The following is a 25,896-nucleotide window of genomic DNA, read 5'->3' as shown; positions in this document are numbered from 1 at the left end:
CTCTGATATTAAATATTTTTGCCATTTAAACCATAAAAAAATGCTGTTTTCCTTAAGCTAGCGTGCTAACCACTGCTTCCAGTAGATACAGAGCTATAGCCAGGGCTTTCCTCTCAATAGTTACATAACTGTGAGCTATGCTGAGAATCTGCTGCCTGTGGTAATTGTGTGCGATAGTGCAGCAGTATGGGAAACGTGTAGGTTAAACGTTATTTATTATCAGAGGGTAGATATTTGTATACTGGTATTTGTCATCGTTTCCCATGTTTTCTGGTGTGCAGGCTGAGAAAATAATGGAGCTTGTTTCAGCAGCCGAGGGCTTTCCTCTGATTTGCGTTCAGTTGTAAAGGAAAACTTGTCACACTACAAAAACAGCCGTTACATCTAAATGGGCGACCATTTCTCCCTATAAGTGGATTGGGATATATATATTTTTTTTTTCATACATTTCTTTATCTTTTCCCCTCAGATTAAAGCTGGAGAGACGGCGGCAGTCATAGCCCGAGAGCTGGCGGAGCAAACTAAGAGTAATCTCCATGCCGGAGACATCACCTACACCGTAAAGGCCATGGTTCAGTTGGTGGATCTGCTCGACGTGCAGCTGAGAAACCTAACGCCAGGTGGAAAAGATAGTGCTGCAAGAAGTCTCAACAAGGTATTTATAGCTGCTGCTGCTCATTGTTTCTTTTCTTTAGCTTTGAATTATGGAAATGTCTTAGTATCATGCCTGGCGCTGCCTGCAGATACCTGGTCTTTGGTCTTTTTGCTCACTTTACAAATGAACACCAATTATGCTATATGTACTTTCCCTTCTTACTATATTGACTTTGCCTTTGAGGATAGTAGACATTGCTAAGCTGCTACGCCCAATAAAAACACCGTGTATGCCTCCTAGATCAATGAATTGAACATAATTTAATCGAAAAAGAAAAGAAAAAGGTTGAAATTACCACTTTTATCTCCACTGTAAACACTCTTGTTTGTTGACGTTTTCACACAAAGCATTGTGGGATGTGGAGTCCCGTGACTGGATGCAAAGAAGTGCATTTACTTTATTCTTATTTTGACTTCTATGCACGCAATCTCTGCGACTTCATATCCCACAATGCATTGTGCGGAAATTCCAACAAACAGTGGTTTATAGTGGAGAAAAAAAACAAACTTTCAAGCTGAAATTTCGACCTTTTCCACTTTTTTCTTTTTTTTTCTTTTTGAGTAAATTATGTTTGGTTTATTGATCTACAGCGTCCCCACAGTCAAGAAATTCCTGGAAAAGTTAAGGAATTTGAAAAAAATGATTTTCCAGTTTTCCAGAATTCCAGAAAATTCATGCAATAATTGAACTGTTTTGGAAAAGTTTGGGAAATATTTTAATCTTTGAAATATATTAAACCCCAAAGATGTTAAGTGTTATCTCTCAAAGTGAAAGTGCTGCATACTGGCATGGAGAATGGTAAAAATTTATTTATTTTTTTTTTGAAAAGTCATTGTGAAAAAGCTGTGGGAACACTGGATCTATTTGGCATACACTATGATTTTATCTAGTTTATAATATTGACGGTAGCAGCTTTGAGTGATTTTCTAGTGCAGTGTTTTTCAACCTTGGGGTCGGAACATCATGTGGGGTCGCCTGAAATGTCTAGTAATTGGTAAAAAAAAAAAGACAAAAAACTTAGTGAAAAAAATGTATACAAATTCTATTTTTACATTTTTTTGAATTATTATTATTTTTCAAATATAGATCACACACAATAAATCAATCCATTAACTGTATCCTAAACTTTCTCAAATATAAATGTAATTAAAATAAAATGCAGTATAAAAATATCTGAGGTGGCTCCTCTGTATTTGTAACACACTTTAATAAACTTGATCAAAAACTAATTCTAGGAGAAAGAAAAAGGTCATTTGTGATATAAAGATGGTAAAAATGGGGTTACGACGCAAAAAAAGTTTTGCTTTTGCCACTTTGACACAGGTTGAATGTAAGCAGTAGAAAGCATTGATTACTTCACTCCAGAACAAAGCCCAGTAAAGAGCACTGATGTGATTTTACCTCAAATAATTCATTTTTTTGTCCATGGAAACGCCAATGAAAGCAAAGCTCTGTGAATTTGAAAATGTCAGCTGTTAATTTGCTGCAGTCACCTCTCGCAGACACAAACATGAACACCTGTTTTCTAATAGTGTTTTGTTTACAGGGAATGTTTTTTAAAATCCCATTTCACAGCTGCAACCAGCACAGATGTCCCCATTGAAATTTTACTGCCAGTCTTCCCCAAATGGGAGGGAAAGCTGTAAAGATGGCCAAGAGGCCTCAGAAGAGTGTTTTGATGAGTTAATTCACATGGAGGAGTTACTAGAGTTTATAATACCTCTTGAAATAACGGGGTTTCTCATTAAACCAACTTTTAAGGCCACAGAATCTGCTGTGATGGATACCATTGCAACTCTTTCTTTTCTCCCATTAGATAAAGTGGAAACTGAGGTAATGTTAAAGTAAAACTCATTATTGAAAATCGCTGGCGGTTTTACCAGCGCTGATACTCAGTCTTTTCTTTCAATAAAATGCTCCCAAAGCTTTGTCCTACGTGTTCACCTTCTGTCACCATTGAGAACTCTAGAGCTTTGAAAAACACTTGTGCTCACCAAGTGGCCAATGTTCAGTCATTTCTAAACAACTTACAAAGAGATAAACAAATTAAAGCTGTGTTTCCTTTTATAGCAAAAGCACAGTTGACTCTGCCAGCTAGCAATGGAAGGGTTGAGTTGGAAAACAGAGACATTAGTCTAGTGATCAAACAGTCCCATGATCAAAGTCATGGGACTCTGCAGAAAAGTAGCCTTCATAGGGGGATACACACTGTACTATACACTACAAACTCAATGAGTGTATACTGTCCACTATAGACTATAAATATGGTTCGGATGATGATTGTTCCCACTGAAGTATACTTCAAAGTTTCCCAAGAGGCATTTTGAACCTATAGCAAACAACGGAAGCACACTGAGGCTAAATATATCAGTTAATTCTCCACCTTTGAAAGTTCTGGAAACATTTTAAGTGAGAAAGTGACCAAGTAGAATATCAACATGTGGTCATTTGATCCATAAAACTCGCAGAAATACACTTCATTCTGGCATTTCTGAGATTTTCAGAGACTCGTCATTGTGCTACTGACAAAACTTTCGGTTAACTTCAAAACACGCGCCCTATTTATAAAAGCGTTAAAAAACAAATGGAAGACAAGAAGAGATGCTTTTGTTTTGTAAAGGGGATGTTTGACTTTTAGCTTGAAGCCAGTCCCAGGACAATTTTACATTCCGCCCGCAAAGCATCATGGGGCGGTTGAGTATGACTATTGTGCCCACCGTGCATATACCTAAAAAGTAGTTCCAACGAGATTCATTTTGTCTTCTTTTTGAACTGTATGTTAAGTTGAGGTTTTGTTTATTCAAAGTTTTTCAGTAAATGTTTTATCTCCCGACATGTTTCGACTGTCAACTGCCAGTCTTCGTCAGAGGAGTTCTTCTGATCGCCTTTGATGATTCCTTTGAAGTTTTACTTAACTTCCATATAATAGGTCCAGCGAGATTCATTTTGTCTTCTTTTTGAACAGTGTGTTAAGTTGAGGAAACCAAATGAAAACTGAACTTAACATAATGTTAAAAAAAAGACCAATTGAATCTTGCTGGAACTATTACATGGAAGTCAAGTGAAACTTCAAAGAGAAAACATCAAAGGTGATCAGCAGAACTCCTCTGACGAAGACTGGCAGTTGACAGTCGAAACACATCGAGAGATAAAGATTTCCTGTAAAACCTTCTGATGTGCTAAAATGTTGCTAGTGTGCTACGATGTTGCTAGTATATCTTGGTTAGTTGTCATTACTGTGAAACAGCGTAAAATAAAAAGATTGTTTACTATATTTGGCTATCACCTAATGTTTACCCAGTCAAATCAGATTTAAACAGTCTTAACTTCTGCTTTTATCACCACATTGAAATTTATGACAACTTATTAGGGCCACATTAAAATAAAGAGTTCTGAGCACTTTGAGATTAAAGTCGTAATTTTGTTAGCATAAAGTCGTATGTATAATCTCACTTAATGCTCCACATTCTTCATAACGCACGAATGACCACAACACAGGGAAAATAATGATTGTATTTCAATTTAATTTTCAGAAAATTACTTTATTCTCCAAATATTGACTTTAATCTAGAAATTGTACGGCTTCAGTCTATGACTTTAATCTCATGAAATTATGATGTTATAAAGATATGACTTTATTCTAATAACATTAGGACTTTATTTTTGAAATATTACGACTTTATTCTTGCTGTCGTACTAGACTTTGTAACGCTTGTTATGTGGAATTGTTAACTTTGTCGACTTTTTACTGACTCATCTTTCTTTGGGTTGCAGCTGCAGAAAAGAGAGCGCTCTTGTCGCTTTTATGTCCAGGTGAGTCTAAATCCTCTTTTGAACATGTTTATTGTCGTTAATCTTTTAATTTGTCACCGTCTGTGTGATTAAATGTGAAACAGTACGATAAAAATGTGCATTTTGGGACCAAACAGTCCCATTTAGTAGTTATCTCACCATCACTCTGATTTATCTTACATGTGGGATGTCCACGGTTTAGTTTTTCATTTTCTTCAATTCTTTTTTTAAAAACCTAAAGTGTTTGTTTCCTGCTGAAATGTCTCGTCACCACCATTTCTCGAGCCAGCAAAATTCAAAGCGAAGGGTGGCATCCGTCTGAGTAAAGCTTTCACACATGTAACACATGTCTGCTTTCCTCAGCAAATGCTTAAAAGGCAAAATAAGTGACCTCATTATTCCAACAAGTCAACTTAGAACCACTAAGTCAGCCAAAGTCACGGTGCGTTATGATTCTCCCTGATGCATAATACATATTTTTCCCTTTTTTTTATTATTTTATTTTTGGGGTGGGGGTGGGGGGGTGGTTCTCTCTGCTATTTCATGGGCCTCAGTGATTTTGTTATCCCTGGGGGTGACATTTTAGCTGTCATCAGAATGATTCCTACCTTGACAAGATAACTGGGCTGGAAGTCGACATCCTGTCTTCCATGCAGATGGTTTAAATTAAACTATGCACTTAAGGCAGATGTTGTTTTCTATATGTGTCGAGCGACACGTACGCTACACGGCGACAATTCCTGTCAGTGCACGGCAGACGCCACTTTATTTCTTGTCGTGTGATGGCCATTGTGACAACGGCATCCAAGTGCAAGGCATGTTTGCGTATGTTTCTGCATACTAATTTGCACAGATGGTGTTGCAAGTGCAAGATGCCTCTAGAACACATTTGGTTGCATTGAGTGTGTTCCTTATTGTCAACAGATTCTCATGTTGGATGTTTGTGCACCTAAAACCTGGAGGACAATATGTATTATAGACAAATACAGTATGTAGGAAGAAGTGTTTAGGGTATACTGTATTTTGCATACATGCGTGAGAAAACATTCCTCCTGATAAATAAATGTATATATTTTAGTGAAGGGTTATAACTAAACCCTATTACTTGCATTGCTAGACATTAATTCCATAATTAGTTGTACTTGAAAATCATAGCAACATATAGATAATTCAAGGTAAGCAGCTCTATTCAATTCAGAATATCAGTTAGAATTTCAGTTTCAAAGAGAACGTTAAAATGCTACGTGCTTTTATGTGAAGCTTGGTGCCACCAGTCACAGTAAGATCAATAGAAGCGTTTGGGCACGTTTTTATGGAACAGCTTTATCCAGAATATTGGTTGCATCCAGGTCTTTGTCAGATGATCTATATTGCATCTGATTTTTCATTTTCCACATATGATGCTCACAATTACCATATTCAGCAGAGGTTATTGTATTTTATCTTCACACAATGGAAAACTAAGTGACCAGAAACAAAGTAGGGCCTGAACTACACAACAGACAATGTCCACAGAGCAAAACAGATAATGTCTAATAGATTACAGAAACTAGCTATAAACCCAACTTAACTTTGTAAAGCTTGAATTATTAAATCATTGACAGAAAGTAGAGCCTTTATTGGTCCCTATGAACAACCAAAAAACATATTTAAATATCAATGTCCATTTATGAGTTTTAATTTGTATCATGTTTGATACATCCGGTCTCAATGCTTAGATATTGTTTGCTTGTTTTTTTAACCAACAAAAACATAATAAATAACAAAAACAAATTGGTAATTCTATACACATTTTTTGGTGCTATTTTCATGCAACATTGAGTTATCCACCAATGGAACATTTCACTTATTTTTTCACATATTCTTATTCATTGTGTTCAACATGGTTTTACTAAAACAGAGATTATAAAATATAAACTAATGTCACACTCCATCAACCCAGTAACTCTTCCTATTGATGTTTCAGTAAAAAAAAAATTATATTTTTTATCTTAATCTTTTCAAAACTGGGAAGAACCACCTCTAAAACTACATATACTGTACATCTTTCCTTATAAATGACAATATTGTTGAGTTGCTGGAAAGGCTTCTGCTGAACTAATTACTGTCCCATGGTGGATTATCCTTGTACTGCATGTATATAATTCTATACATCAGGTTTTTCAAGATGAAAATCATGTAGAGTTCCAAAATGTATCAAATATGTTACGTTGGGCGTTATAGGGTTAAAGGCCTTGACAATTCCACGCTACCCATCGTAACATAGCAACAGGGTGGCAACTTTAAGAGCTAATTATTCACCTTTATACTCAATGCACCACAAGACATTGACAGCTTCTGTGGTGCAGGTATTAAAGTGTAATATATCCTTCATCTGTCGCCAGTTTTAATCTCGACGTGACGCTCAGGTGTGTAGTGCCTTCTTTCCTTCAGTTTGTTTGGGTGACGAATTTGGGAAAACAGTGAAGTGCTTTCTCTCTGCGTACTGGAATAATGAAGCAACATCTGTGGCCTTAGGTAAACACAGGCATTGACTGAGCGCGACGCCTGCCTGTGAGGGACTTTCATTGATTAGGGAAATTGGCCAGTGTTTTTCTCAACAGGACCCTGGTGGCTGGTATAAGTGGGAATAGCTGAGGAATAGAAAACAAATGAGGGATGCACCTGCTTGCTGTGCTTGTGCCCCCCCCCCTTTTTAGCTCGGAGCCCCGCGCACCGTGCTGGAAACTGACTCTGACAGTACCGCAGGAGAAGGCAGATTGCAGCAGTGCAGGTAGTCATTTGTTAAGGGAGAAATGTGGACCAGATTGAAACACAGGACTGAGGAAGTCTATCCTGCGATATTCATCAGGAAAAAAATGGGAAAATCTAACGTTTGCTTTCATATTTATATATTCATAGACAATTTGAACCAGTCAGCTTCCCTTTGCTGAACCTGTGCACGTACGGGTGGTCAACGATGTGTTACTCTTGCTACTACGCCTTGGATTTGGGTACAACTTCCTGTTCCTGTGTGAATGGCCACGGTTACATGATGTTTTTCAAGTTAAAGAGGAATGAACTTTTATTCCGCTTTAAAGAGGAATTAAAGCTCCCATGTAAACGTGGCCATTGACAGGTAACACTTTACTTAAGGTTTTATACATAAAGGCTGACACTACACTGTCATTAGCATTTTTTTGCGACCATACGATTGCTGATCGGTAGCTGGTTTTGAGGTGTTAATCGTCTCTTGTGAACCCATGTATACTACACGATGCACGACACACAATTTAGCCGAGACTCGGCTTGATCCCAAAAATAGACGCACGACTCTTTCTCAGTGTATGCCTGCCATTATGTTGTTTTTATGATAATATTCTCTGTCTGGCTTGAATCTGTGTACTTGAATCTTGTTGGGAGTGGCATGTGCAATTTCTTTGTACTTTGTGCAATGATAATAAAAAGGATTCTGTTATATAAGGGTTAGGTAGAGTTTAGGTTTGTGTAAGGGTTCGGGTAACAAACGGCACTTAATGACAACCTTCATGACACCTTATTAATGCTAATGACAGATAATGACGGCGTAATGTCAGCCTTATGTATAAAAACTAGTAAAGTGTTACCCCAACTTTCTCTTCTAGCTTTTCATGATGACTTGTAACCAACAGGTACAATTCATCATTAATAATCTGCTACTCGCTAACGTCCCACTGGAAGTTTTCCCCATAGTCCTATTTATAGTTTCACCTCCAGGGTTAATATATGTGAATAATTCCGTGAATTTCTTTATTCTCTATCTGCCGAGTTTGATGCCACTGAGCATGATTTAACCTCGATATAAAACCACAAACACGATAGAGCTTTTTTTTTTTTTCTCTTTCTTGCGTCTTTTGATCGTAAACCAACATGATAAAAATGGCTTCTTGCCTCATTTGCCTTTGGTTATATTAATGGCAACTCATTCATAGGCAGTGACATTATTGTGTCCCATTACCCTGATTATGTCCATCCATGTTGTTCCAGTCAAACCTGCAAGGGTTTTTTTTTTTTTTTTTTTGGGGGGGGGGTTGATTTTAAAGCAAACTAATGATGTGGAATTTACAGTAAGATCCACATTTTCCGGCAGATGAAGGTATTGGAAGGAATATCGTGCAGAAAGCCAAGTGCAGTTCCAATTTGCCTGAAATGGAAAAAAAGGATATCAGGCACAAACGTCTCATTAAAATGACACCTTTGCATGCAAAAGATGACTAGGGGAGTGCCACGGCGTGATGACCTTATAGCAGGCGGAACAGTAGGAGTCTCCTGTAACGAGATAATAAAAATTTCCCTCGCAGTCAATTTGTTGAAAGATAAAGATAACAACTTCCTAATAAACACGGACCTCTTCATCTGGCCTGCAGTTCAGGGTTCTGCTTGAATAATCTCTCTGAGTGGTTCCTGCACGTTGTGAAGAGGTGACTGCTGATCAGGTAACGGTTATAATTGAGTGTCTAATGTATGTGTCAGTGTAGTCGTTGATTGGTATTCTTTAGCTCCTCCAAAAAGGGTAGACAGTAACTGAATGAAGTGAACAAAGTGAGCGCAAAAGCAGAACATACAACATACTTTTTTTTTGCGGCCCCGCACCAAAGTCGTCCAAGGACCCATACCGGTCCACGGTCCGTTGGATGTGGACCACTACAGCGTTAGTCGCACTGTGATTTCACTTTTGCTTGACCTTTAATCTTAGTGCTACTAGTGATATGACTTAAAGCAGGGGTGTCAAACTCGTTTTAGTTCAGGGGCCAAATACGGAGCAGTTTATCTTCAGTGGGCCACAGATTTATCATTTTCATCATCATGATTATCCCCCGCCACAAACTGTGGAAGGGGGTTATATAGGTTTATGCTACGTGCATCCGTCCGTCCGTGTTAAAGGCGACAGCTTTTTTCAGAAACTGTTTAAGATAGGATAACCATATTCGGTGTGTGGCTTCAGGGTAGCAATACCTTGATGGAGTTCGAAAATGAGAAGCGCTCAATTAGGAAAATGTTGTGAGTTATGACAACCAATCTGGTTGGCAGAGGATGTTGATGACTGTCTTCTTGTTGTGCTCTAGTTTGCACTTTCACGTATAAATAAACTATAAACTATGTACGGAACTGATCATATCAAAGCAATGTGGCCAATTTTTATGTAATTGGGGGAAATTTGGTGTAATAATTTGAAGAAAATTGCAGGATTTGGGAGTTTTTTTTTTCTTTGTTTTTTAATAATTTGCGATTAAAGATGACTGCCATCATGTAAGTATGTACAGTGTCTGAAATAGGCTTAAATAATGACTCTGCGTGTTGGAAATAGATTAATCAATGTTTCCAAGTACCAATTGCAATGTGTTCAAGTACCCCTGGTTGGGAACCACTGCTCTAAACGGCCGGATTTGGCCCCCGGTCCTTGAGTTTGACACCAGTGACCTAGAAGGACCCTCCATTGTTTTTAAAAGTTTGACACTAAAATTGTGTGAATGCACTTATTAGAAGATCTATGTATGTATGATGAAAATAATGTTACATGGAGACATAATTATGTTATTGCCTTTTAAAGATGAGACTTATTTATAGTTTAAGGGAGATCAAATCTTGAACGACACAGAAAGCGTGATGGTTTAGTGTGAACATGACCTTCTACTTCACAGCCCATTGACAAAATGAGTTTGTGACTTTGTTTACATTAACACCCAGAGGTAAAGCCTAACAAAAACCTGCAGATTGGTTTTCCATCTTTTGCTATCTCTGAGGAAATAATAATTCAGGTTTGTTTTAGTTGGTTTGCGTTCGTAATCGTCTTTAAACGCTCCAAATATTTTACTGACATCGTTCATCAAAGACTTTTAATTCATGTAACTTGATGGTGTACACTTTGCCTTCAATCCATCCCCCGTGTCAGCTGCTGTATATATGCACACATTCCAGTGATATATACACAAACAGACTGATTAATTCTCTCTTTAGTTCACTCTTAATCATCTTTCTAATATCCAGTTTCATTTCAATTCACACTCTACAACCGTAGCACAGCGGCATAATAATTTATAACAGTTGTACTCAGGTCACTCGTCACATTCCTCTTTCGTTTTGCTCTGTGGGCACAGGTGGTAGTTTTGTCCTCACAAAGCAAAATAAGTTCATACACTATTTATTAATTCATCTTATGGCACGTGTTTTTTGTTTGTTTTTGTTTTTTTGCGCTGGTGCCTCTTCACCACACTTTAAAATCAATTTAACCTAAAAGGAAACACATCAATTCAGTTATAGGGGCGAGTTCTGCATAAAAAGTTCAATATGTATTTACTTTCTTTATGCCATTTTTTGTTTTTTTTGTTTACAATGCTTACTTTCTATAAAGATTTACTCAAGAGTCCAAAAAAGAGAGATACTGGGAAAAACCAGGGAAAAATGAACTGTAAAGACCAATTGGAAGTGCATATGTTTTTAAACTTCAATTTTTTTTAAAAAAAAGTTCAAACTGGTTACTAGCATTTTCCATTCGGTATCACTTTAGGGGACATCTATTAACCATTAGTTTGTTGCTTATTATCATGCAAATTAGTAACATATTGATTCTAAATTAGTCATTATTAAGTACTTATTAATGTCTTATTCTGCATGGCCTTATTATACAACCACTAAGCCATTAACTAAGAGTTTTCCCTCAATAAAATCAGAATTATTACTTATTAGTAGTAAATCAGGATTAGGGTTAATGTTAATCCTAATCTTAATCTTGATCCTAACCCTGTTTGGACTGTGAGATTGTTATTAAGTGTATAATAAGGCATTAATAAGAATAAGGTATTGATAAGTACTTAATAATGACTAATTAAGAGCCAATATGTTGCTAATGCTAATAAGCAACTAATAAATGGTTTATAGGCGTTCCCTAAACTAAAGTGTTACCTTATTGGGTAATAGAGCTTTTTTAAAAACAACTCAAAGCCACTTTACAATGAAAGTACAGATGATAAAAAAAGGAGTATACTGTATTTAATAATGAAAGAGTCCAGTGTGGTACAGTTTTGAGTGTCTTAGACACATAAGGCATGGAAAGAACAATACACCGCCACCTGATCCCTTAAATAAACACTCACCAACACAGAAAGAACCACACACATCCTTAGGAGAGAGAGAGAGAGGGAGAGCACTTTATAAAATATTTAAGCGACATGCTAGAGAGATTGTCAGTGAAGATACTGTATGTGTGGTGAAGTAAAAGGTGGATATGGTGCAACAACCTTCCCCCTCCTAAGAGACGCCCGATCAGATGGAAGACAACAGCAAGGATGAAAGTCAACCCTTTGATGGTGACGTTGACAATAGGAAATAAACAAAAGGTTTCACGAGCTCCGTCTTCAATGTTAGCGTGAGAAAACCTCACCGTGGTGCGAGAGTGGAAAGGGAAGGTTGAGAAAGAGAGAAAACCAAGCAGCAGCAGCAGCAGCATGTCGGAAAAGGAAAGAGAGGGAGATCAACCTCAGCCAGAATCAATTTCCCAGAGCCGGAGTTCATTTCATCAATCAGCGCACAGATAGAGGCACACGCAGTACTGCCTGAGTTGGACCGTTGCCAGGACTGTACGTCCGCTGCCCCCGTACCTTCCTTTATCTGCAAATGGACCGTGCACTGCAGGAGTAATCTCGGTTCCTCTAATGGCCACTGATTAAAAAAAAAAGGGTCCTTTTGATATCTAGAACAGTGTTTCTCAAATGGGGGTACGTGTACCTTCAGGGGTACGCGATGGCACTACAGGGGGTACAAATGAAAGCATTAAAAATGTATTCATAATGTTTATCTTTGGTTAAAAATGGTAATAATACTAAATATTACCAGCAACTCACAAAACGACAATAAAAACATACAAAATAAGATGATATATAATAATGAATAATAAAAAGAACAGACAAACGACAGCAGAATATGCAAAATGACACTAAAACACACACACCGAGAGAATATTTTCAATAATGCCAACAACACACAAAAACGACAACAGACACACTAAATGAGAGAAAAATACACAAAAATAACAGAGAAACTAACAAAACGACATGAGAAACAACCAAAATGACACCAAAAAAAGGAGAATAATTTAAATAATTCCAACAACACATAAAAACGATGACAAAAACACACAAAATATGAGAAAAATGTACTGTATAATTAAAAAGAACAGACAAACAACAACAAAATGACACATTAACATGATTATAACATGAACTGAAAATACTAGGGTCAGTCTTGGCCCCACACAGGGTGGGAGATGATGGTAAATGACAAAAACCATAGAAATAAATCTATTCAAGAGGCACTAAATACTGTTTCATTCCACTTATTTACAAAATGAAATTCCTTAAACTGTGCGTCATCACTCATTTATTCCAATATTATGCTCTACAGTTTGTTTTTTCCCACGGAATTCTGAGCAAAATGTGGTAGTCGGTCAGAGAGGGGTACTTGCATTTAAATGCTAGAATGGTACAGTTTACAGTACAAAATGAAGCTTTAAAATGGAATATTTATAATTAATAATAATAAAAAAATGATTTACCTAAGAATGTAAATTGTACCAAAGGCTAACTGATTAAATACACTATTACAGAGTGCAGAACCTGTATTATAAATGTAAATATTGCCAATGATCAGGTTAATTTAATCGTGGCAACCAAAAATGTGATTGATTGTGCAGCTCTAGTACAGGGTTAGGGTCAATTATAGTTGTAAATGCCTAATTGATAATAAATTACAATTATGGCATTATTGTAAATGTAATTTTAAAAATATGTTGCTGTTCTAATGTAATTAATTTGAGTTTAGATAATTGACTTGTATTTGCCATGAAAATTCTATAAAAATTGTCAATTATAATTTAACGCTAAACAAGTGAACCGTGTTACAGTTTTATGTACAGTTCTACACATCAAGTTTTACCACATTTTACCATTTAAAAATTGAAATCGAGAGGTATATTATATTAAATTAAAACCCATATTTTCATTGATTAGGAAGCCGAACAACGTAACCAATTGATAGGAAATAAATTACGATCGATAATTGTTTTTAGTGTATTTTACAGCTGATTTAGGACCCGTTTTCATAAGAGATGCTAACAGAAAGCTAACACAAGAGGAAGGTTAGCTTTTATTAGATTATTTATTTCAGGCTCAGTAATTGAGAATGTAATTGTAATTGTCTTTCTGAGGATACAAAAATAATTGTACCCTAATTAAATTGTAATTGGGGAGAAAATGGTGGTCGCTGCAATTGTAATTGAATTGTAATTGAACATGGGTAGTTGAGAACGTAATTGTAACTGAAAAAATGTAATTGACTCCAACCCTGATATAGTGTACTGACATTTGTGACCAGAAAAAGATAGTTTCAGAATTTACATAGTACAGCTTGCAAAAAAAAAAAAAGAAAAAAGCCTTTAGCCTTGTGTTTATTACCTCTTAAATTGAACTTAACACATCCATTAACCTTCAAGGTCCAATGAAATAGCTTTCAGATACTTTCCCTGTGTTTTATAATGTCTTTTTCCATTACGTTTTGTGTTGGGGTGGGATATTAAAAAAAAAAAAAAAAAAAAAAAGGCGAGAAGGTTTCACTTAAGAGTTGAAATTTAGGCGAGATGAGGACACTGAAGTAGTCATGCGCTACATTAGCAAAAGGAAAGGGTGAATGACTGTGTTGTTGCCAAACACATTTTGCCTGTGTGGGCTCCATTTAAAACCCAAGGAGACGTTCTGTTAACTGTAATTTTGAATGTCACCTTGTTTTTGGAACTGTTTAGGAAAGTAAGGAGATGGCGGCGATGTAACAAATACTGCATTTTCTTTACAAATGAAATCGTGAAAATTGCAAAGGGAATGGCATTGAATAGTGCAATTTAATTACTTCAGATAATCTACTTTTTAACCAATCACAGTTAAATGCACTATAAAATAACATCAACATTTGAAGAAATTGGTGATGTGTTATCTTATTCATTTGTATGTATTTAGTTTGTTGCTTTTTATGCTACGTTTATGAATGATGCACTGATGGTATGGCATTTTTATATAATTTTAAAATGTTTTCCAAAGACATGGAAAAAAAAAAGAACATGTACAAGCTAAGGACTATAGGCCACTTGGTAACAATAGCGAGAGGTTTGCTTGTTCTGGTTTTCTCTCACGACTTTAAATGTGTATGTATTGCAGTGAAACACTAGAGTCGCTACTAAATTTACCATGAGACAACATGTGTGGCTGTGATGGTTGAAATGTTGTACTTTATAGAATTTTATTTGAGAGTGGCATGAGAGCTGTGTCTCAGATATGGGAAAGATGTACATTGTGGGACGTATCATCAATAGGGGGTTTTGCAGCTTTTCTAACATTAGACACCCTCATCAAAGGTGGTCAGCTACAGGGTGATCAAGCCTGAGCTTGCGTCTCATAACGGGTCCCCACTCTGTCCTGTCTGCAGCTTTAGGCCACCACAAGTACATTATTACTTCTGTAAAGGAGGTAATATTTCCACCGCTGTGTATTCGCTTCAAAAGTAGCGAAAATTGTAACCAAATATAAACCTTGGAATGGAGGATTCCATTAAATGTTGGAGGAGATCCGTATCAATATACTGACTCTGGATTAGTTTTATAAACTCGCAAAATCTCATCATTGGCAAAATATTCAAAAATTCATATTTTGACTCATAGTTGCCAATCTTGATTAAATCTGACTCAGTTATTTCAAGTTGGTTAATCAATTACCCCAGTTTCATCTGGATCAGATCTGGATTGCGCATTTCATCGCAATTTTTTTGAAAAAAAAAAAATTGGGGTGCCCATACATCTGGACCTACTGTATAGTTGTTAATTGGCTTATAAAAGCTAAATGTCATTAAACAAATTTAATGGTGAAACCCAAAAAATCAAGTAATTTGAATTTGAATTGAGTAGAAAGTACAAATAGAATATAAAGTAATTCCCAAGTTGTGTTTGATATTGACTTGTGGCCATAATGCCTGGCTAGATTGTTGGTTTGTTTACTATTATATTGAATAAAAGGCGTAGAACTAAATCCTGATTGACCAAATCATGTTTTTCATGAAATCCATCAAACGCAATTATTGTAGGTTATCCCCACTCCAGCAACACAAAAGCAGCTTCGTCCCAATGATCACAAACACTAAAGAAGACATCTCTGTATTTGGAGATAGGAGACGAATACTCAAGTGGCTCATCACGGAACGTGTGCTGTCAATCACCTGCGTCCCGACGTCGGGACAATACTCTACGGTCTTTAAGTCATAATTTCATTCACTACTTTAAATGAGATGAAATTGGCATGCTATATGCATATTAATAACCTTAATGACTTTGTGTGTGTGTGTGTGTGTGTCATCGTGATTTGGTATTCAGTGAGTCAATGTCATCTTTATTGCTTTCATTCAGCTTGTATTAAAACTACCCTGAAGGGCCAGTGTGAAAACCAATTTCTATACTAATATTGATATTAGATGATGCTTGTATACGCTACCCGTGCTTGTTTACTTACTAATGTTTATCTAGAGGCCTTTGTATATGCCGCTATCCTCAATTTAACCCTTTGGTTGCTGAGCTTCCTGTTTATTTGTCTTTGTGTTTGCCTTGACAAGAACTGAACAAGAGAAAGAAAACCTTGGTCTCAATAATGTCAATGGCTAAAGTGAAAAATCTCCCTTAATAAACATGATCAACCTTTGCCTTGTGCTAAATGTGAAAAGGCACCATTGGAGATGATCTTAAGATAATGAGGAATTTTAAACTGCCCGTGCGTGCCCGTGCGCGTACACCCCTCAGACTCAACGTGCCAGCAGGTGCAGAGGTGTGTGCTCGCTCTTGCGTCAGCCGCGCAGCGTGTGCAGCTGTGTCAGTGTGGGCGCTGTAATGTGTGTGAGGTTGGGTTTTTGAATGGGGAAGAGCCGTCTGGCAGTGTTTGAAACTCCCCACCAGCCTTGGAGAGTTCAGTACAATCAGTACTGCATCTGTTCTCACTATCACAGTAACGCCAAGCAAACGAGCAGTCGTACATTGTAAGGTTTTGGAGGGGCGGTTGTGCATTATGGTCTAAAGTCAGAGTGTTTTCAATAACCCTTTATTCAGGATTCTGTTTAACACACAGTAGAATGTGGTTTCTCTTATCGTCTTCATCGATATCCTCATGCTGTCGAGGAGACATGTTTAGGAGAGCGCCAACCTCCACCAAGCACCAGATAGTCCTCTTTGCCAGATATTGGTAGTTATCTGGATCAGTGATCCTGATCATGGTACCATTAGGGTGGTAGACAATATAATGGTATATTTTTATTTTTTATTTTTTTGCCAGCTCGCATTTTGCCTTCTTCCTATTGATATTTTGAACGTTTGTACCAAAAATGTAGCCAAAAAAAAAAACGACCGTAAAGGATGGCACAACCAAAGAATGCGTACATTTCACATGTATCAGAAACTATAACGATATAAAGGTATGTATGGTCATCATACTAAATGAGTAGGAACATTCAAACAGTTCAAACACCATTCCTGAAAATAGAAAAAAAAACATCAACATTGTGATACAAGTGTGCCTCCCCTAAACATGGAGCAAATGACTCCATCTTCCATTTTTGGTACAAATAATTACAATATCAATGTGAACAAGGAACAAGGTGACCTGGCTAAAGTTGGTGATTATTGATTTAGTGAACCACCCGAATGATCATTCAAATTTTAAAGGCTTGGATTAAATTCCCAACTTATTAATAGCTATAGATTAGGTCCAAATGTATGGGCACACCTATTTTTCTGAAAAATGGCAATGAAATGCTCAATCTAGATCCGATCCAGATAAAACTCTCTGAGGTCATTGAGAAACTATCCTGACTTAAGAAAGTCAAATTTCTGAAAGATTGGTTTATTACAAATAGATATGAGTTTTTGAAATTTCACCAATAATGAGAGATGAGGATTTTTCCATTTTAGAAAGTGATCTAGAATCAATATTGATTGAATTTATTGGAAACTTCCATAGCCTAAAGTTAAAATCCATTGAGTACTTTTAACATAATTCTACTTACAGACAAAAAAAAAAGATTAAACACCAGTGAAAATATTACCAATCCGATCAATAAAAAGGGAATTGAAGATGTTGTACATGTTAGATGATGGCATTAGATGTTTTGTTTTTGTTTTTTCTGGATGCGACTTCCTTCTCAAGAAATAGAATACATCAACAAAGTTTAAACACATTTTCTGCATGACTCTTTCTATTGTACACTGAGAATTCTTAGCAGTGTTAACATTAATCTCTTGACAAACTGCTGATTTGTAAAGCTGTAAAATTCACTCTTTTTTTTTTTTTCTCTCTCAAAATGGATGGTCAGGATCAGTTTGGGTTCAGCAGCTCGATACCAGGAATGAATTGCTTCACTTGACCAATTAGTATTCCCGTCATAAATCTTGCCAATGGCATTTTTAAATCTTTAATGGTTCTTAATTTTTCATCTTGTCTTAAGGATGTTCTCATTTCCCTGTTTCTCAATGGCTCTGGCAATTGTTGCGCTGAGATTAAAGCCTCTTTAATACTTGTTCAACGCTATTAATATGCAGCAGAGATCCGAGCCTAATAGATGCAGATAGCTCCGAACGGCAAACACCTTTTGCATCTATTGAAATGTCTTTTCTAATTTGTTGTTTTCCTGTGGTGCATTTGTGTTTTGGGATTGTCTGCATGGAGGAACATTCATCACACCAATTAAAGACTTTTGCCTCGGGTCATGTAAGACCAGGTCTCGAGGCTAGCGAGCATGGGCTCTAATGCATTTAGAGCGATGAAAGTCCAAACACAATAAGTAATTCATTGTCTACTACAATATCAGCTCATTTAACTTATAGTTGTTGCTCAAAGTTGAAAAAGTTTAGAGTTTAAAAAGGTTGATGTCAAAAGATTATTCCTATGTACTGTTATTGTTTACTCGATTTCTCTAACCTTCTATTAAGTTTCTCTTTAACATTTCTGTTTCTCTTCAGGCAATGGTGGAGACAGTCAACAATCTGCTTCAGCCACAGGCCCAGGCTGCATGGAGGGGGCTAAGCACAGCAGAGCAGCTAAAGGCGGCTACAATGCTGCTGGACACGGTGGAGCAGGGGGCTTTCGTCCTCGCCGATAACCTGCTGAAGACGGATATTGTGCAGGAGAACACAGACAATATCCGTAAGTAGATGCTAAACCCTTTACCTGTAATTCAATATTGGCATATTGAAGATGTCATTGTAATAGAAAAAGCTTAATGGAGATTAGATATAAAGTCATCGCACTCTGATGACTTTCTTAGTATTCAGACTTTCCGAAGTGATGACTTGGCAGTAAAGACCACTACTCATTACAATATTCGTCCGTCAATAGTAGCCTTTTTATTATGCCACGTCATGTACGTTTCTGTTGGAGAAGCTTGATTTCAAAGATCTACAGAACCCAGTTATTTACCACTGCACCTTAAATGAAGTGTAATGACGAATGCGCTGCAAGAAGCTATAGCAATAGTTTCCCGATTGACCTTCTACCCTTTGTTTCAGTGTGGGTGACCAAGTGGTTTTATTTTATATACAGTGGGGCGAAAAAAGTATTTAGTCAGCCACCAATTGTGCATGTTCTCCCACTTAAAAAGATGAGAGGCCTGTAATTTTCATCATAGGTATACCTCAACTATGAGAGACAAAATGCAGATCTCCTCTCGAGCAGTGATGTTTTGGGGCTGTCGCTGGGCAACACAGACTTTCAACTCCCTCCAATGATTTTCTATGGGGTTGAGATCTGGAGACTGGCTAGGCCACTTCAGGACCTTGAAATGCTTCTTACGAAGCCACTCCTTCGTTGCCCGGGCGGTGTGTTTTGGATCTGGAACTAATGAGCTCCAGTATTCTATCTAAATATGATGATAAAAAATAACATAATCTATGGGTAAATGTTTGTAAGATTTAAAAAACAAAGGAATTACCACCAGGAGGCGATCTTACACGTTCTGGTTATTCCATGTTCTCTTTTAAAGTTCTCCTAGCTTTTCATGCAATATTTTAGTATTTAATGCACTTATTTATTCAAACTACTTTTGGGATTTTCTTTTTTTTTTTTTTTTTTAGACAGAGAGAGAGAGAATATTGGCAAGAAAATGTAAACTAGTAAACAAATTATATCAATACAGGCATGTGATTAAGGGGTAAACTTTGTTAACTTGGGTTGAATGAGCTCTTTCAATGTTTTGGTATCAGGATGATATAGTGTCTGTTTTATTACCGTCGACACAGCATATTTGGACTTAAGTTTTAGTCATAGTCTTTTGACTAAAATGCAACTTGTTTTTATTTTAAGCAACCACACAACAAAACAAAACAAAAGTAATTTTGATTGATACCATCCAAAAAAGAAACTTAGTTCTGATTGTAGTTTAGTTTTTATTAGTTAACAAAAATATTAATGGATGTTGATATGATTTTTGCTTTACATGTATTCTTTAATCAGGGTTCACACTAATCCTTAAAAAATCTTTAAAGGCATTAAATTCATGAACCTAAAAATAAGGTTTATTTTTGTTTGTTTTTTTTAAAGATTTTTCTTAATGGTTTTTATATTTGTATTTTTGTTGTCATTTTGTTGGTTTTGTGGAGTGCTTTTGATTATTTTAATCTGTTTTTTTGTGTGTTTTTGCGTGTTTACTTTGGAGGCCATCTTTGTAATTGATGTTGCATTTTTTTCCCCTTAATTGTTTACTGTGAAGTTGGTCTTAAATTTATTTTAAATGGCAGTAAACAGTCTTATAAGTATTGCATTTAATTTGACTGAAGCTGTAGGAACTCTGTTTAGTTAGTCATCTTCTCAGTATTGTCGATTAAAAATGTAGTCGCCAAAAACAATGATGACATTTTTTAGTCGACAAAATGACCGTTGCTTGGATACCATAGATAATTTTAAGTTCAATGTGAATTCACAAAGCCAAATCTATGCTCTTTTAACTGTCACCACACACGGGTGTTACCTGTCGTTCAGGGGTTAGAAAGTTCACCAGGCAGATATTGATCCAGGGTATCCTCTTATTGACAGCCAGGCTCTCCTGGTGGTGGATCAAGTGTGAAGGTCACTGCAGTAATACCTATTCCCCCCTCACAGGAGGTTTAGCCTGGCGTAACGCCTGATGGCTGATGGCAGTAAGCCGTGAATTGACAATTATCTCACATGATTGTGTTTATATTCCTGTCAATTATGAGTTGGAATTAACCACTAGTCGTGCAGATTAGGGATCGCTGCTCATTTTTACGTGCATAAATATCCGGGCGAGGACGCACATAATAGAAGTTATGTCATTAGTTTTCCCTGATGGGGGAGGAAATCAGAATGGATGCGTGAGATGAAACTGAAACAGAAAATTAAGACATTTCATAATTAACAATATGAAATTAAAGTATGTATTTTAGCTTTGTGAAAGAGGTGGTACAATAGGCAAGGAAAGGCCAATGTATTTGTATAGCGCATTGATCAAAAAGTGCAACAGAAAATATTGAACAGCTTAAAATCTATAAGAACATTAAACAACGAGAAAAACATTTTAAATCATCAGTAAAAACATTTAAAATCAAGAAAAAGAGTGGCTTTAACTTTGATTTAAAAATGTTCACATTAGATGCTGACTTTAGCTCTGCTGGCAGTTTGTTTTAATTCTTTGCAGCATAACAACTAAACGCAGAATCACCATGTTTACTGTGAGCTCTGGGCTCCACTATCTGACCTGTGTCCTTAGATCTGAGAGACCTGCTGGGTTCAGACCTGACTAACATGTCACTGATGTATTCTGGACAATACACTGAGTTCATGATACCACAAGTTATGAGAAGTTGGGTTCAGAAGATTGATACGATGTGATATCTTATTTTGAAAAGGAAGTTTTCTTATTTACTTATTTCACAACAGCAGTGGAGGGTAGAGAGAGTTAGCGTGTCAGAATCTGAAGGGAAATACAACGCCACCATCCCGCAAACGAGATACCATGAACCTACCTGATGTAAATACAGAACACTCTCCTGGTTAGTTCTGGTCAGACTGCCCTAATCAGGCCAGATACCATCATACATTGATAGCACACACCAAGGCCTCTGCCTGAGGAGGCTCTGCTATGTTATAACTACCGCTATTAGAAACATGCATAACACTGACAGCAGCAGATTCACTGAGGCACTCACACTGAAAGCTTATTTACCCCTGAATTCCATCCCAGTCTGCTCCCCAAAACCCTTTGATATAATAAATCTTGTGTCCGCATCTGACCAGCAACCCTAAAACTCTTATTTACTGTAACTTGATTAGTAGTTTCACAGTGTCCGTTGATTATTTTAAGATAAAAAGTAATAATTTACTCACTAACGGTTGGGTGTAGAAATGTAACAAATTACTTATTTTAAAACGTACTTTTGTACAAGTAAAATGGCTGATTTAGAAATATACTCCAAAAAGTACAAGTATCCATAAAAGCAACTCAATTACTGTAGCGTGAACACTTAATTACTCTCACCTCTGCCTTTATCTCCCAATGCTGCTTTTAACAGCAAAAGAAAGTTGCTAGATTTGTTGCGTTTTGATGAAGCGTCACTTGAAGGGTCCGAAAAGTTGCGAAAACTCGGCAACACTGGAAACAGAGGCATTGTGTTAGCGGCGAGCAGCGCGCCTCCTACTTCTAGGGATAAAAAGAAGCGGAAACACTTTGTAATAACTGCCCGTTATAAGTAGGTAATAGATCATTTCTAAGCTGTTAGTTGATGAGTTATAAATTGCTTGTTGAATATTTACTAACAGTTTGTTAATGATTTTTAACTGTGCCTTATAGATACATATATACGATAGGTAACTTACAAGCTTTTAGGTAACATTTTATAAATTGCATGTTAATGAATTTTAACTATACCTTGTAAATAATGAATAAGCTATTAGTAAACTACTTACTAATGACTTGTTAAGTATCAGTTAAAGCTCAATATTCATTATTGGGGCAATGTATAACTCTTTAACTAACAGGTTATTAATGGTCTATTAACTCGTTATAACGGATAGTTATCATAAATTGTTACCAAAGAAGCAAGTAAGTCGGAATGCATTGCTTTCTACTAAGAAGATGTGGATTTTCTTTTTTATAAATATATATAAAAAAAATGTGTGTTGCTATGGCAACCTCAAATATAGGTCTGGAACATGAAAGAAAGCCAGTATGAGAAAATTCGGTTTTTTTTTCCCCATTTTTTTTTTTTTAAATTAAAAGAAGCTTTATTTGTACAAGGCACATAATTCATCCTGGCTTTGCAGATGTTCTGGAAAGTAGGATTAGTACAACCTGCACAGACTGGCTAATTATCTGCTGTTGACATGTTTACAAGGCCTTATCTCGGTTAGCTTGTCAACAGTGACGTGAAGGATAAGTAGGTTTCTTTCTAACCGTTGTTTCAATGCTAGCTGCGTCTCACACGTTGCACCTGGTGGCAATTCCCTTTAGTCGGGGATGATCCGCCTGTTGTTCCATACGGCAAACACCGCCGCCATAAGAAAAGCCTTGCTCCAAAGTTAGACTGAAGCCTATAATGAGATCCATTTTCCTCGCTTTCAACCAAGGATTTTCCTCTTGCCTTTTTGTGTCTGTGTTTACGTTTACACGTCACATAGCATGTGTTCATCGAGGGCTTTGTCTGCACAAGAGCGCGCCTTCTCTCTCCCCACATGATAATCTTATGAACAGATTTCTGCCGATTAGCGTGTTATTTAAACCCGGCTTTGAAGGTGTAGCCTTTGGGTCCAACGACTTGTTTGGCATCAAAGAAACTCCCCACAGCCCATCATAAGCTCTTTTACACAAGCGTTCAGTGAAACGAGAGTGAGAGAGGCAACGGGAGAAAAAAATAGGCAGGCTTGGAATCGAAGGAATGGTGAGCCACTGGGGATATTGTTTTAGCTAGGATGAATAGGAATATCAAACCCTCATGGCCTTTAGCGAAGCACAGCCGAATTATGATGGAAAAGGTTTTTTTTTAACGACGGGAAGCTTTGGTTTAAGAGGAGATACAAAGAAACGGATTAAAAATGCCCTCGGCCTAGCTTTTCTTTGGCTCTAACCTTTATCACAGACTGAAGGGTCCAGGCCCACTGACATCAGATCATCAGCTGAATGTGTTACCAGGATTAAGCACGTTTTTTTTTTCCCCCCCCCTCTTCGTGATAAAGTTGTGTCTCAAGCATTGGCGGAGTTTGACATTCTTGCCTGAGGGGGGGGGGCAAAAGAAAAAATAGAATTAATTGTATAGACCGTCTCGAGATGTGCACCAACCACAATGTGTGTAACATATACAATAATGAAAAAAATGATTAGTAACATAATTGATAATGTTGATGACAAAAGTTTGCGTTGACGTTTCGATTAATGTTGTAAACTCATGATAGAATCAGGCCAGCGGCCGCTTTCTGCTTCATTTTTGCTGCATTACCATACATGAACTGCTGGGCGCAGTGTCACTTCACCATTTACAGCGTGAAGAAGAATTGCGCAGCAGAAGAAGAACCAACCTAAAGTGTCAAAAATTTAGGAACATTTCACTAAAATGTATACAACAACAAATACATTACACAATGTACAACAAATGAATTTGTTTATTTTGTACAGTCACTTAAAATACTTGTATATTATGTACATTAAGAATTATTATTAAGAATTGTGTTTTTTAAGTAAATTTTGGAAAACTGTCATGAAAACTTTTGACCACTGAGGGGGCAATGCTCCCCCCTGCCCCCCACAAACTCTGCCTCTGGTTTCAAGTTGATTTCATGACGCGTTCCATGATACATGACGACCAAAAAACCAACATAAAACATAGCAGTCCTAAAACTATAAAACAACATAAAACATAAAAATCATAAAACTATTAAAACCACAAACGATAACAATAAAAACATGAAAGATAACAATCCTAAAATGAATAAATAATTAGTTAAAAGCTAATTTGAAAAGGTGGGCCTTGAGCCTGTTTTTTAAAATATGAATGCTCTGCTTAAAATTAAAATAATTCTGACTTTTTTTTTTTTTCAGAATTCTGACTGTAATCTCAGAATTCTGACTTTTTTTCTCTGAGTTTTGACTTTTTTCCTCAGAATTCTTACTTTAAACTCAGAATTTCGACTTTATCCTCAGCGCATTCAAAAAATTTTAAAGTGGACTTGTTTTTTTTCCAGTGGCCCTAATCATTTTCTCAAATACTCAAATAAAGCAAAAGCAAATAAACAACATGTGTTGTATGGAATTAGACACTATTTATTCCCACACATTTTCTGGTAGTACAGTACATTATGCTGCTTTTAAAGGGTTTCTCTATTGCTAGCTAGTGGCTAATTTTAATCAGTGTGTGGAAGTGAAAATAAGATTGTATGCACACAGTAAATCACAGTATAGATTTTCTTTATGAGAGTATCTCATCTCTAAGTGTCTCTGACTGCTATAGTGGCACAGCCTGTTGTTGTTGTTGTTGTTTCCCTGTGTAATATTATAAAAAAAAAAAACCTCCTGTGATGTTGTTTCTCGCATCAGATTCAGTGTATTATAGTTTTTCCCTTTGAGACATTTTGGTCGATGAATAAATGATTTATGTTTAACCAAGGTTTTGCTTCTCTAAGGAGCTCCTGGATAATCCAAAAGAATAATGACACCGCCAACAGCAGTTTTCCAAAATAAAAGCAAATCAATCATATAGGACAGTGGGAACCTGCTTCAGCATAAAGATTGGTAATAATAAAACTGTAGATGATTGTGTATTGTTTGTGTGTCTGGTATATCTAGTGTTATTACCCGTACATTTTTTAAAATGGAAATTTGCTGTTTTTCCTCTTAAATCGATAACAGATATTGTAGCGCAGACATGGGCAACTACTGGCAGCCTGGGGGCCACATGCACTTTCCTGTCTAATCTTTGTGCAGCCCTCAAAGTAAATGCACAAAATGATTCCAAAACCACTCAAAAGGACCAAAAAATGCACAAAACTACAAGAAAATATATAAAATTGCAATCAAAATGATACAAAATAACTCCAAAATCCACAAAATGACTTCCAAATCACATAAAAAGACACCAAAAACACACAAAAAAACCAAAACATGAGAGAAAAATAGTCCAAACAACTACAAAAATGCACAATTTCCATAACACACACAAATACACAATACGGCTCCACAAACAAAGCGACACAAATATCGAAAATGACAGTCGAATAAACCACATGACAAAAATATACAGAATGACTCCAAAAACACACAACATGGCAAGAAAAAGACACAAAGCAACACAAATTCAGAAAATGACAGAAAAATAAACCAAACAACAATCACAAATATACAGAATGACTCCAAAA

The 25,896-nt window shown here is 36.6% G+C and overlaps 1 protein-coding gene across 9 annotated transcripts in view; it reads left to right on the top strand.

The window, feature by feature from the left end:
- Positions 1-25,896, top strand: part of LOC114480492 (adhesion G protein-coupled receptor L3) — a 372,070-nt gene that overhangs the window by 278,268 nt on the left and 67,906 nt on the right. For all 9 annotated transcript variants that reach the window (XM_028474684.1, XM_028474691.1, XM_028474685.1 and 6 more), the window contains 3 exons: positions 470-655; positions 4,430-4,468; positions 18,501-18,684. In XM_028474684.1, coding sequence (XP_028330485.1) covers positions 470-655; positions 4,430-4,468; positions 18,501-18,684 — 409 coding nt within the window. The remainder of the gene's footprint in view (positions 1-469; positions 656-4,429; positions 4,469-18,500; positions 18,685-25,896) is intronic.

This window comes from Gouania willdenowi, chromosome 18, assembly GCF_900634775.1.
Source record: "Gouania willdenowi chromosome 18, fGouWil2.1, whole genome shotgun sequence".
In the NCBI taxonomy this organism is placed as follows: Eukaryota; Metazoa; Chordata; class Actinopteri; order Blenniiformes; family Gobiesocidae; genus Gouania; species Gouania willdenowi.
Note: the sequence above shows the minus strand (reverse complement) of the source record. Positions and strands in the feature narration are given on the sequence as shown.